At 45.0% G+C, this 14,571-nt stretch overlaps 1 protein-coding gene across 1 annotated transcript in view; it reads right to left on the bottom strand.

Annotated features, from left to right (window-relative positions):
* Window positions 1–14,571, bottom strand: part of LOC140358774 (uncharacterized) — a 42,292-nt gene that overhangs the window by 15,578 nt on the left and 12,143 nt on the right. The window contains exons 6-9 of the mRNA XM_072443823.1: window positions 11,265–11,346; window positions 6,606–7,000; window positions 5,412–5,604; window positions 1,091–1,478 (exon numbers count right to left, since the gene is read on the bottom strand). Of these exons, the coding sequence (XP_072299924.1) occupies window positions 1,091–1,478; window positions 5,412–5,604; window positions 6,606–7,000; window positions 11,265–11,346 (1,058 nt within the window). The remainder of the gene's footprint in view (window positions 1–1,090; window positions 1,479–5,411; window positions 5,605–6,605; window positions 7,001–11,264; window positions 11,347–14,571) is intronic.

The raw sequence follows: 14,571 nt of genomic DNA, 5'->3' as shown, positions 1-14,571 counted from the left end.
TTCTATATGTGCTTCAGGTGAGTTTCAAACTCAATATCTCACACCTGCTCATGTGGTGCTTTACAAACATTGTGTATTAGTTTGTTCTAGCAAGTCTATATGTATATTAAAAATCAAAATGATTCTAAACCTTCCCCTTGTCCATAAGGCACGTCTCTTGTTATCAACCCTTTTTTCCCCTTCTTTTCCTACTTTCTTTGTCTTTTCTTTGTATTGCATGCATCTTCCTCTCTGTCTTCCCCTCTGTTTCTCTCTCTGTCTTCCTCTCGTCTTCCTCTCTGTCTCTCTCGTAACGGAGGAAACACCCATTTCCAAATTTCTAAACCTGCTCTTTCTTTCTCTCTTCTCACTTACTCTTACCCTCACTTGTAACCCGCTTTTACCTTTTAATTGCTGCTGATATAACTATCAGACGCTGCATCCCCTGGGATTCCACTGTTCTTCACTCCTCCTGTTTAGTTCCCGTTATCACTGGTTTCATAACTTCTATAACGTCTAAATTTAGATGATATTGTCTTATTTAAATCTATTCAATTCTTGATTGAATCTCAACAATCCTTCAGGTGTTCACTTTAGAATGTCAAATTCTTTCCCTGTTAATGTTAACTTTTCCTATTACTCATCAGTCAACCCCCCCTGAGGTGTTGCCTCGGTGTCCCTGTGATCCGTAAAGATAAGAACATCTGCTCCATCCTGAGTCCTCCCCCAGCTTCTGCTCAGCCTCTGCTCAGCCTCTGCATAGCCTCTGCTCAGTCTCTGCTCAGCCTCTGCTCAGCTTCTGCTCAGCCTCTGCACAGCCTCTGCTCAGTCTCTGCACAACCTTTGCTCAGCCTCTGCTCAGCCTCTGCTCAGCCTCTGCACAACCTCTGCACAGCCTCTGATCAGCCTCTGCTCAGCTTCAGAGGACAAACGAGACATTTACAGGTCAAAATGTATGCGGTAGGAAAAGGGACATTTAAGAATGAGACTCAAGAAGTCACAATTCATATTTTAATATTTCCAAAAACTTTATTTAATGATTATACTAACGCATAAATCTGTTACGGCAGAATGTGACATGTACATGTGATCTAATTTAGGTCAGTCAAACGCTTCTCCCTTTGCGGGCAGTGGTGTGATGTCATCAATGATCTTGATTCGATTGGGGTCCCACACGCAGTTCTCCTCCAGTTCCCTTTGCACCATCCCGCAGTTGGGGGGCACCCACGCTGTGTCGAACCCTTTGTTGTGCCAGGTCTTCTGATCAGGGTGGTTCTGGCGGTTGATTACAATCACTTTCCCGACGTCGACCAGAACCCTGATGACCACTCTGTCATGTTCAGGGTGACCGATGGGGTAGCGGCTGGCCTTCTGCAGGTCCCGGCTCAGGTACACCCCGCGGCCCAGCATCCCGTCTGGAGACTGATTAAAACGGTTGGCGCTCTTTATGGTCCGAGCACTGGCGCTGCTGGTGCCGTGGTACATGATGTATTTCTTGCCTAAAACACAGAAATTCACACATTCACCAGATCAAACGGGGTCCAGCATGTGCAAGTGACATTTCATTATTGTTTAATCTCTTTATTGTATTATGATGAAATGGATTGCATTGTTTTATGCTGTTTGTCCATTTTATGTATTTTATGTCTCTTAGAGCTAAAGTCTAGTACAAAGCCTCTTGTTTTCTTTGACTTAAGCAACTGTTCCTGTGAAATAAAATAAGATATTTTTGGACACTCAAGAAAATTGACATTGTCACGCTACACTCCTGAATATCAGTACAAGCCACAGCTGCCCTGGGGTTTGCTGCCATGTCATGGACACAAAGTGCAGAACTCAGGACAAACTGCCAGGCCAAATTTTGGTTGTGGCAAAAGTGACTCAGGAGCTCTAGAGAAGTGGCACATTTATTCATCAGCATTTACATGTTTGTGTATAAAATGATAAATACACATATGTAAAGGGGGTGCAGGGGTCCTCCCCCAAGAAAATTGGAAAAAATGTAATGTAATTTCTGGTGTTCTGGTGTAAAATTAGATGTACTATTTATGCACATTATTTAGGCTACATGGCTAGATTTTGACGGTAACTAGGATGTATACGTTTTAGGAGCCCTCCGGATTGAGTTTATGGCACTGAGCGAGGACTGGGGCTCCAGAGAACCACTGCAAATTCTTATGTCTGACGTCTGAACATACAGTAGGTTTTGCTACTGTGACTATAACATATAGTGACTATAACCTATAGCGTTACATTACCTTTGACAGGAGCATTAGACCCCATCTGTCACTGCTCAGGAAATCAAGAAAATGCATCATACTGGGTCTGTACATTAATGGTTTGGTCAAATATGATAGAGCATCATCTGTGTAGCAGATCATTTTATGTTCTGTCCCATCACTTGACAAACCAAAATGTTTCCATTTTCAATGTTTGTTCCAACCGTCAAATATGTTGAGCCAATGGTTCTGGGTACAAAGTAAAGAACAGTGGGAACCAAGCACAGCCCTGTCTCGTCCCTCTTTACAGAGTCAGTGGGTCTGTCAAGTGACCATTCATTTTGATTCTTGATGTTGGGCCAGAGGTCTATTTGTATTTTTATTTCAATTTTCTCTCTTTATTATTTATTCCTTTTCTTCTTTTGTTAAACAACACTCTTGTTTAGTGGTTTAGGGCGTTACAAAATTACAATTAATTTCATTCAATTGCAGCAGACTGCACTGCTGTTTTAGCCTTATTTAATGCCCTCATTCCACAGGCAGAAGGTGTGTCGCCCTCTGCTGGTGCATGTGTTGTGTGCTCAGGAATGAGGTTATGCTGCAAATGCAAATGACAAAAAAATAAATGACAAAGAATCTCTTAATAATAAAACAATCGCCACATCAAAAGAAACATGAAATGTCACTGAATAAGTCATTTCATGTTTTTTCTAATCAAAATAAAACATGGGAAAAGGACAATATATTTAGTAAGGGACAATTGATTTTTTTCGTGTACATTTACAAATCTGTTTTACCATTTCCATACAGAAATAAGGGCCTAATAGACTGGAGACAGGTTGCAAAATACTACAGGGTGTAAATAACTAATAATATAAATAAATAAATACAAACATTCAAATGCTTTTGAAAGAAATCTTTGGACATTAATCTTTGCCGTAATAATCTTAAGGAGAAAAGGTCGTCTTTGTACTGCAATGATGAGGAAAAGTACTAACACATTATACTCACTACACGTATTCCTGTAGTATTAAAATATTGGCAGCAGCGCGTACAACACCTGTGCTTTCGTGTGTTTGAATACGTTTTGAATAATCAAATTTGAACATGAATGTTTTACTATTTTATTAGAGCAAATGATGAGTTCACCTGTTTTGTCACTAAGGATCGTTTGATCCAGAAAAGTGGAAGGACATTTGGATTACACAAAAATGTATTCTAGTCATTTGCAAAATCACCTGATTTTTTATATTTTTAAATAGTAGCCGTGTTTTAGAAAATTAACCAACTTAACTAAAATCACTTTCCCAAATGTGTTGCAAAAGTTTGAAGTAATTTATGTCAAATAAAACAGATATCTTCAAGAAAGTAGTTTGTCAACACAAAACTCACAAGTTCTAAATCTGCAGGAAGAAAATTCATCTTTTCAGGCAGAAACATGAAAATAAAGTAACTCATCAAATCGTCTGACGGCCGGCGCCTAAAAGAGGGAGTTCCCTTCAAACGAGACGGTTCAAATGTTAAAATGCTAAATTAAAGTGTGTCCACCGTTTACAATATGGAAATATGGATTTTAAACTACATGAGGACTTCCTTTAGGGAAATCCAACAAGTGAAAACATAAACTCACCTTTAGGACTCGTCTGGAAGTGTGTGTGGAAGAGAAGCATTCAAAGTCTGTCAGAGTCTTTGTTTCTCTTTACTGTAAAATCAAGCAGAGATCCTCCTCTTTGTGTGAGTCAGAGGCAGGATGTGAAGGACTTTTACTACAGTCAGTATATCAAAGCAGGTGTGTGTGTCCCGCCCTGTTCTATATGTATTTTATTCATCTTTAACATCAATTAATTAAAAAAAACACTGAAATACACAATATACAAAGTATTTTATTCATTGTTTTGTTGCTGCAGCTCAAAAACATGAAGAACTACATAGACCATGATCCTTTGCTCCATTTCAGAGCAAAACATGAAGAAATAACAATATGAAAGTAAAGATTCACAACAAATGTTTCTACAATGTCACAGTAAATGTATAACATGGTTTCCTCCTTTCACCTCAAACAAGGCAGCCGAAGACATGCAGACTTTCAGATGAAGTGGAGAAACTCGTCAAGCCCGGGGGAGAACCACTTGCCTTAAAGGCGCAATGGACGATTTTCGGCAATTTGAGAACTCAGGCGGAAGTGCGCATGTGCACTCCCCCGTGCGGACTGATACAACACACACGTGCGTTTGTTTATTAGCGCGACGGAGCGCATCGCATCGCTCCCGTAGATTTCTGTCCACTTCTGCGTCAGCTCGAACTGTCTTTCTCCGTCTTCATTTTGCCCCGTACACTGAGGGAACTATATTATGATAGATCCGTGCGCTTAGGCACGCGGAAACGTGGGGACGAACCGCACGCGGCTGCAGGTGAGCGGTAGGTGTGTTTTATGATTGATACGTGGCAGGACTAATGATTTATCCACGCCACGAGGAAATATGATAAAAGATTTGCTGATAAAAATCGTCCATTCCACCTTTAAAGTAACCCCCAGAACCGGCTGATGGAACGGCATATCGAAGTGGAGCAGCGAATCACAATGCTGTTGAGTGATGGACAGAAGACGCTGGGGTTGGGAGGTGGGAGATGATGGGTTTGCCCCTGGGGGATGATCTGCATGGCCAAGTTGAGATGACCAAAGAGACAAGAGCTGCTGTTTGGAGCATGAGGAGAAGTTCCTGAGAAGAGAGCTCCGATTTAACTTCAGGTTGGTACCTGAGAACTATCAGAACATGGAAGGACCTGTAGCTCTGAAGGGGGCATCCCGGTGCCCGGCGGCGTCAACACTGGAAAGTTCCACGGTGAAGGAGAGATCCGACTCTCTCGGACGGACAGGCGAACTTGCTTTAATTACAGCAAGACTCTCAAGCTGGGACCACTCGGGATGAGAACCAGTGCTTCAAGACGGATGAAGAACAGTTCGGAACGCGGTGGAGTGTGTGGCCAGCTAGAAGCTGATATGGGATTTAATTGATCCACTGGGACATAAAAGCGTGAGGCTGAAAGTATTTTAGCGCGAACATCGGAGGGTGGAGGCAGCGCTTCTGGGTTGGAGCGAGAGGGGGAATCCGGTGCTTGAGAAGGCTGGAGTGGAAGCTGGCAAAGCAGTGCTTGGTGGTGGGTGGACCTGGAAGCTCGGGACTTGAAGGGAAGTGGAACGTGGAGTGGAACCTGGCAACGCGGTGCTCGAGGAGAAAGTAATTGAACTTGGTGACGCGGTGCCCGAGGAGAAGTGACTGGAACCTGGCAACGCGGTGCTCAAGGAGAAATTAATGGAACCTGGCGACGCCGTGCTCAGGGAGAAGAGAAGGGGATCTGGCAGCCCGGTGCCCGGGGCGAAATAGTAAGACTTGGTGACCCGTTGCTGAAGGAGAAAGAGTGGGGCCTGGCAACATGTTGCCCGAGGGGAGAGGAAGGAGAGAACAGGGGAGAGATAGAGGGAAAGGAAGGAGAGACGAGAGAGAAGGAAGGAAGGAGGGAGAGAGAAAGATGGAGGGAGAGGAATGAGGAGCAAGACCTATGTTTAATAGGTGTAATATATCAATTTAAAAAAATGATTTATTTATTTTATTCTTTATATTATATAATGCATGTTTTTTATTTTTTATTTAACCTGTCCTCCAAGGAGCACCTTAAGAGGTAGAGTTAATAATGAATTAAAATGAGTGATCAAACCTGGCAATGAGGTGCATAGGAAGTGAGCAAAATGGTAGATCCTGAATATATGGAATTAGGACATGCAACTTGGTGCCTAGTGAGAGTTGTACATAGCTCTGAAGATGTGCTTTGTGGGAGAAATGGAAAAGATGGAAAGAAATGGAAAAATGTGACAATATTTTTATTTAGAGTTAACATTACACTTTTTAAAGAGCGAAACAAGTTCCACAGAAATCCATAATTATGACTTTTAAACTGATAATCAGAGTGCATTATGGGCCGACCATCGCACCAGGTTTATATTCATCATCAAATACACAGCGCTGCGGGTGAAGTGTCTCTGCTCAGCCTCTGCTCAGCCTCTGCACAGCCTCTGCTCAGCCTCTTCTCAGCCTCTGCTCAGCCTCTGCTCAGCCTCTTATCAGCCTCTCTGCACAGCCTCTGCTCAGCCTCTGCACAGCCTCTGATCAGCCTCTGATCAGTCTCTGCTCAGCCTCTGCTCAGCATCTGCTCAGTCTCTGCTCAGTCTCCTCTCAGCCTCAGAATCATGTGGCAGGAAAAGGTACATTTAAAAATGAGAGCCTCATGTGGACTCAAGAACTCACAATTCATATTTGTATTTTTCCAAAAACTTGATTTAATGATTGTACTAACGCATACATCTGTTACTGCAGAATGTGACATGTACATGTGATTTAACTTAGGTCAGTAAAAGCCAGCTCCCTGGGCGGGCTGTGGTTTGATGAGGTTGATGATCTTGATTCGATTGGGGTCCCACACGCAGTTCTCCTCCAGTCCGCTCGACACCATCCCGCAGTTGGGGGGCACCCACGCTGTGTCGAACCCTTTGTTGTGCCAGGTCTTCTGATCAGGGTGGTTCTGGCGGTTGATTACAATCACTTTCCCAACGTCGGCCTGGACCCTGATGACCACTCTGTCATGTTCAGGGTGACCGATGGGGTAGCGGCTGGCCTTCTGCAGGTCCCGGCTCAGGTACACCCCGGGGCCCAGCATCCCGATTGTGGACTGATTAAAACGGTTGGCGCGCTTTATGGCCATAGCACTGGCACTGCTGGTGCCGTGGTACATGATGTATTTCTTGCCTAAAACACAGAAATTCACACATTCACCAGATCAAACGGGGTCCAGCATGTGCAAGTGACATTTCATTATTGTTTAATCTCTTTATTGTATTATGATGAAATGGATTGCATTGTTTTATGCTGTTTGTCCATTTATGTATTTATGTCTCTTAGAGCTAAAGTCTAGTACAAAGCCTCTTGTTTTCTTTGACTAAAGCTCCTGTTCCTGTCAAATAAAATAAGATATTTTTGGACCTTCCTCTCCTTGAACCGACACCTTAACGTGGTGTTTGAGCGCCCGAATGAACCCGGGAGCTATGTTGTGGGGGGCTTCAAGTCAAGGGTCTCCCAAAGCAAATAGGTCCTAGGTGACGGGTCAGACAAAGATCGGTTCAGAAGCCCATTATGATGACAAAAAGAACAAGGCCGTTTACGTCGCCCGGATCGGCGTCACCGGGGCCCCATCCTGGAGCCAGGCCTGGGATGGGTGCTCCATGGCGAGCGCCTGGTGGCCGGGTCTTACCTCACGGGGCCCGGCCGGGCACAGCCCGAAAGAGCGACGTGGGGCCCCCCTCCCGTGGGCCCACCACCTGCAGGAGGATCCATAAGGGGCCGGTGCAGAGAGATCTGGGCGGCAGTCGACGGCAGGGGCCTCGGCGACCAGATCTCCAGACACAGAGACTAACTCTGGGGACATGGAATGTCACCTTGCTGGGGGAGAAAGAGCCTGAGCTTGTGCGGGAGGTTGAGCGATACCGACTAGATATAGTCGGCCTCACCTCCACGCACAGTTTGGGCTCTGGAACCCATCTCTTCTCTTGTGTTGCCGGGCAGAGGCGGCGGGCTGGTGTGGGCTTATAGACCCTCAGCTCAGCCGCCACGTGAGTTCACCCCGGTGGACGAGAGTGTCGCGTCCCTAAGCCTTCGGGTGGGGGACAGGTCTCTCACTGTTGTGGCGGCCTACGGGCCGAACAGCAGTGCAGAGTACCCGGCCTTCTTGTAGTCCTTGGGAGGGGTACTGGACAGTGCACCGACCGGGGACTCCGTTGTCCTACTGGGGGACTTCAACGCCCACTTGGGCAATGACAGTGACACCTGGAGAGGGGTGATCGGGAAGAACGGCTTCCCTGATCTGAACCCGAGCGGTGTTCAGTTATTGGACTTCTGTGCTAGCCACGGATTGTCCATAACGAACACCATGTTGAAGCACAAGGGTGTCCATCAGTGCACGTGGCACCAGGACACCATAGGCCGGAGGTCAATGATCGACTTTGTTGTCGTGTCATCTGACCTCCGGCCGCGTGTCTTGGACACTCGGGTGAAGAGAGGGGCAGAGTTGTCAACCAATCACCACCTGGTTGTGAGTTGGATCCACTGGCGGAGGAGGAAGCCGGACAGACTTTGCAGACCCAAGCGCATTGTGAGGGTCTGTTGGGAACGTCTAGTGGAGCCCTCTGTCAGTAGGGTATTCAACTCGCACCTCCGGGAGAGCTTCTCCCATGTCCCGGGGGAGGTTGGGGACATTGAGTCCGAGTGGACCATGTTCTCCGACTCCATTGTTGATGCGGCTGCTCGGAGCTGTGGTCGCTAGGTCTCTGGTGCCTGTCGTGGCGGCAACCCCCGAACCCGGTGGTGGACACCGGAAGTAAGGGATGCCGTCAGACTGAAGAAGGAGGCCTATCAGGCCACTCTGGCTTGTAAGTCTCCTGAGGTCATCGACAGGTATCGGCAGGCCAAGCGAGCCGTGGCTCGTGCTGTCGCAGAGGCAAAAACCCAGGCCTGGGAGGAGTTCGGGGAGGCCATGGAGGAGGACTATCGGTCGGCACCAAAGAAATTCTGGCAAACCGTCCGGCGCCTCAGGAGGGGGAAGTAGTGCCTCACCAACACCGTTTACGGTGCGGGTGGAGGCCTGCTGACCTCGACTGGGTATGTTGTCGGACGGTGGAAGGAATACTTTGAGGATCTCCTTAATCCCTCAGTCACGTCTTCCGAAGAGGAAGTAGAAACCGGGGACTCGGAGGCTGGCTCATCCATCACCCAAGCTGAAGTCACTGAGGTTGTTCGCAAACTCCTCGGTGGCAGGGCTCCGGGGGTGGATGAGATCCGCCCTGAGTACCTAAAGCATCTGGATGTTGTAGGACTGTCTTGGCTGACACGTCCCTGCAACATCGCGTGGCGGTCGGGGACCGTGCCTCTGGACTGGCAGACCTGGGTGGTGGTCTCTCTGTTCAAGAAGGGGGACCAAAGGGTGTGTTCCAACTACAGAGGGATCACACTCCTCAGCCTCCCGGGTAAGGTCTATTCCAAGGTACTGGAGAGGAGAATCCGACCGATAGTCGAACCTCGGATTCAGGAGGAGCGGAGTAGTTTTCATCCTGGTCGTGGAACACTGGACCAACTCTATACTTTCCATCAGGTGCTCGAGGGTTCATGGGAGTTTGCCCAACCAGTCCACATGTGCTTTGTGGATCTGGAGAAGGCTTTCGACCGTGTCTCTCGGGGTGTCCTTTGGGGGGTGCTCCGGGAGTACGGGGTCCGGGGCCCTTTGCTCAGGGCTGTCCGGTCCCTGTATGACCGGAGCAGGAGCTGTGTTCGCATTGCCGGCAGTAAGTCAGACCTGTTACCAGTGCATGTTGGACTCCGCCAGGGCTGCCCTTTGTCACCGGTTCTGTTCATAATTTTTATGGACAGAATTTCTAGGCGCAGTCAGGGGTCGGAGGGTGTCCGGTTTGGGGACCACAGGATTCCATCTCTGCTGTTTGCAGACGATGTTGTCCTGATGGCTCCATCAAACCCGGACCCGCAGCATGCACTGGGACGGTTTGCAGCCGAGTGTGAAGCAGCTGGGATGAGAATCAGCACCTCCAAATCCGAGGCCATGGTTCTCGACCGGAAAAAGGTGGCTTGCCCTCTCCGGGTGGGTGGGGAGTCCTTGCCCCAAGTGGAGGAGTTCAAGTATCTCGGGGTCTTGTTCACGAGTGAGGGAAGGATGGAGCGTGAGATCGACAGGCGGATCGGTGCAGCGGCTGCAGTGATGCAGTCGCTGCATCGGACCGTTGTGGTGAAGAGGGAGCTGAGCCGAAAGGCAAAGCTCTCAATTTACCGGTCGGTCTACATTCCTACCCTCACCTATGGTCATGAGCTTTGGGTAGTGACCGAAAGAACAAGATCGCGGATACAAGCGGTCGAAATGAGTTTCCTCCGCCGGGTGGCTGGGCGCTCCCTTAGAGATAAGGTGAGGAGCTCGGCCACACGAGGGGAGCTCGGAGTAGAGCCGCTGCTCCTCCACGTCGAGAGGAGCCAGCTGAGGTGGCTTGGGCATCTGTTCCGGATGCCTCCTGGGCGCCACCCTCGGGAGGTGTTTCAGGCATGTCCCACCGGGAAGAGGCCCCGGGGAAGACCCAGGACACGCTGGAGAGACAATGTCTCTCGGCTGGCCTGGGAACACCTCGGGATCCCCCCGGAGGAGTTGGAGGAATTGCCTGGGGAGAGGGAAGTCTGGGAGTCCCTGCTCAGACTGCTGCCCCCGCGACCCGGCCCCAGATAAAGCGGCAGAAGATGGATGGATGGATGGACCCTCAAGAAAATTGACATTGTCATCCTACACTCCTGAATATCAGTACAAGCCACAGCTGCCCTGAGGTTTGCTGCCATGTCATGGACACAAAGTGCAGGGCTGAGCTGGCCAAATTTTGGTTGTGGCAAAAGTGACTCAGGATCTCTAGAGAAGTGGCACATTTATTCATCAGCATTTACATGTTTGTGTATGAAATGATAAATGCACATATGTAAAGGGGGGTGCGGGGGTCCTCCCCCAAGAAAATTGAAGAAAAAAATCACATGTTCTGCTGTAACATTAGATGTACTATTTGTGCACATTATTTAGGCTACATGGCTTGATTTTGACAGTAACTACGGTGTATGAGTTTTAAGAGCCCCCAGATTGAGTTTATGGCACTGAGCGAGGACTGGGGCTCCAGATATAGTGACTATAAACTATAGAAACTATAACCTATAGTGACCATAACCTATAGAGACTATAACCTATAGTGACTATAACCTATAGTGACTATAACCTATAGAGACTATAACCTATAGTGACTATAACCTATAGTGACCATAACCTATAGTGACTATAACCTATAGTGACTATAACCTATAGTGACTATAACCTATAGTGACTATAACCTATAGTGACTATAACCTATAGTGACCATAACCTATAGAGACTATAACCTATAGTGACTATAACCTATAGTGACTATAACCTATAGCGTTACATTACCTGTGACAGGAGCCTCAGACCCCAGTCGCACGGCTCCAAATGGCAGGCCACCATCATCCTCAGCCCAACGATAAGACATGATCTGTCACTGCTCAGGCACCTGCAAACACAAAGAAAATAGTTAACGCTGACAGCGCCTTAAATACAGAAGAATACAGAAAAAACAGATTGAGTTCCTCCATCCACCTCACAAATCACATACAAAACTTCCTCGAGCATATTTTTGCCAAAGCTTAAAATTCTCCATGTTTCCAAAGTCCGTTCACCTTCATCTGACACATTTTCGCCTTAAATTGTGGACCTCACTTTGCCTGAATTCCCCTCGCCAGTCTGGACCTCTGCTATAGAAGAAGAGCCTGGTCTCTGTGTTTCTGGCTCTAGAGTTTATCTGCAAAGGCACGTCCATCCTGGTTCAGGCCTGGTTCAATCCTGGTTCAGTCTTTCAAAAGTCATAGCCAGTAAGAAAGAATTTCAGCTTTTTTGTACATTCAGTTTTTAACAGACATTTAGCCAATATCATCAAGAAAATGCATCATACTGGGTCTGTACATTAATGGTTTGGTGAAATATGATAGAGCATCGTCTGTGTAGCAGGCAATTTTATGTTCTGTCCCATCACTTGAGAAACCATTTTTCCCTCCTATTTTCTATTGGGCCAATGGTTCTGGGTACAAAGTAAACAGTCTTGTCCCTCTTTCTAAAGTCAGTGGGTCTGTCAGGTGACCTTTCATTTTGATTCTTGATGTTGGGCCAGATGTCAATTTGTATTTTTATTTCAATTTTCACTCTTTGGTCGTGTTCTGTGTTTTATGTTTATTCCTTTTCTTCTTTTGTTAAACAACACTCTTGTTTATTGGTTTAGGGCGTTACAAAATTACAATTAATTTCATTCAATTGCAGCAGACTGCACTGCTGTTTTAGCCTTATTTAATGCCCTCATTCCACAGGCAGAAGGTGTGTCGCCCTCTGCTGGTGCATGTGTTGTGTGCTCAGGAATGAGGTTATGCTGCAAATGCAAATGACAAAAAAATAAATGACAAAGAATCTCTTAATAATAAAACAATCGCCACATCAAAAGAAACATGAAATGTCACTGAATAAGTAATTTCATGGTTTTCTAAATCAAAATAAAACATGGGAAAAGGACAATATATATATATATATATACAATTGATTTTTTTGTGTACATTTACAAATCTGTTTTACCATTTCCATACAGAAATCAGGGTCTAATAGACTGGAAACAGGTCGTGAAATACTACAGGGGCGTAAATAACTTCATAATATAAATAAATAAATAAATACAAACAATCAACTGCTTTTGAAAGAAATCTCTGGACATCAATCTTTGCCGTAATAATCTTAAGGAGAAAAGTTCTTAAAACTAAATACAACGATGTCTCAGTGTCGTCTTTGTACTGCAATGATGAGGAAAAGTACTAACACTTTATACTCACTACACGTATTCCTGTAGTATTAAAATATTGGCAGCAGCGCGTACAACACCTGTGCTTTCGTGTGTTTGAATAAGTTTTGAATAATTAAATTTGAACATGAACGTTTTACTCTTTTAATAGAGCAAATGATGAGTTCACCTGTTTTGTCACTATTTTATATGTATTTTCAATTAAAGTCAATGAAAAGGATCATTTGATCCAGAAAAGGGGAAGGATATTTGGATTGCACAATAATGTATTCTAGTCATTTGCAAAATCACCAGATTTTTTATATTTTTAAATAGTAGCCGTGTTTTAGAAAATTAACCAACTTAACTAAAAGCACATCTACATCTGCAGGAAAGAAATTCATCTTTTCAGGCAGAAACATGAAAATAAAGTAACTCATCAAAGCGTCTGACGGCCGGCGCCTAAAAGAGGGAGTTCCCTTCAAACGAGACGGTTCAAATGTTAAAATGCTAAATTAAAGTGTGTCCACCGTTTACAATATGGAAATATGGATTTTAAACTACATGAGGACTTCCTTTAGGGAAATCCAACAAGTGAAAACATAAACTCACCTTTAGGACTCGTCTGGAAGTGTGTGTGGAAGAGAAGCATTCAAAGTCTGTCAGAGTCTTTGTTTCTCTTTACTGTAAAATCAAGCAGAGATCCTCCTCTTTGTGTGAGTCAGAGGCAGGATGTGAAGGACTTTTACTACAGTCAGTATATCAAAGCAGGTGTGTGTGTCCCGCCCTGTTTTATATGTGTTTTATTCATCTTTAACATCAATTAATTAAAAAAAAAACTGAAATACACAATATACAAAGTCTTTTATTCATTGTTTTGTTGCTGCAGCTCAAAAACATGAAGAACTACATAGACCATGATCCTTTGCTCCATTTCAGAGCAAAACATGAAGAAATAACAATATGAAAGTAAAGATTCACAACAAATGTTTCTACAATGTCACAGTAAATGTATAACATGGTTTCCTCCTTTCACTTCATGTTTTCACTTCATGTTTTCACCTCATGTTTTCACCTCATGTTTTCACTTCATGTTTTCACCTCATGTTTTCACCTCATGTTTTCACCTCATGTTTTCACTTCATGTTTTCACCTCATGTTTTCACCTCATGTTTTCACTTCATGTTTTCACTTCATGTTTTCACCTCATGTTTTCACCTCATGTTTTCACTTCATGTTTTCACCTCATGTTTTCACCTCATGTTTTCACTTCATGTTTTCACCTCATGTTTTCACCTCATGTTTTCACTTCATGTTTTCACTTCATGTTTTCACCTCATGTTTTCACCTCATGTTTTCACCTCATGTTTTCACCTCATGTTTTCACCTCATGTTTTCACTTCATGTTTTCACTTCATGTTTTCACCTCATGTTTTCACTTCATGTTTTCACCTCATGTTTTCACCTCATGTTTTCACCTCATGTTTTCACCTCATGTTTTCACTTCATGTTTTCACCTCATGTTTTCACCTCATGTTTTCACCTCATGTTTTCACTTCATGTTTTCACCTCATGTTTTCACCTCATGTTTTCACCTCATGTTTTCACCTCATGTTTTCACTTCATGTTTTCACCTCATGTTTTCACCTCATGTTTTCACCTCATGTTTTCACCTCATGTTTTCACTTCATGTTTTCACTTCATGTTTTCACCTCATGTTTTCACCTCATGTTTTCACTTCATGTTTTCACCTCATGTTTTCACCTCATGTTTTCACTTCATGTTTTCACCTCATGTTTTCACCTCATGTTTTCACTTCATGTTTTCACTTCATGTTTTCACTTCATGTTTTCACCTCATGTTTTCACCTCATGTTTTCACTTCATGTTTTCACTTCATGTT

Source organism: Eucyclogobius newberryi, unplaced genomic scaffold, assembly GCF_026437365.1.
Source record: "Eucyclogobius newberryi isolate DKJ021-1_F unplaced genomic scaffold, fEucNew1.0.hap1 SCAF_13, whole genome shotgun sequence".
Taxonomy (NCBI): Eukaryota; Metazoa; Chordata; class Actinopteri; order Gobiiformes; family Gobiidae; genus Eucyclogobius; species Eucyclogobius newberryi.
The sequence above is the reverse complement of the archived record's forward strand: the minus strand, read 5'-3'. Positions and strand labels throughout refer to the sequence as shown.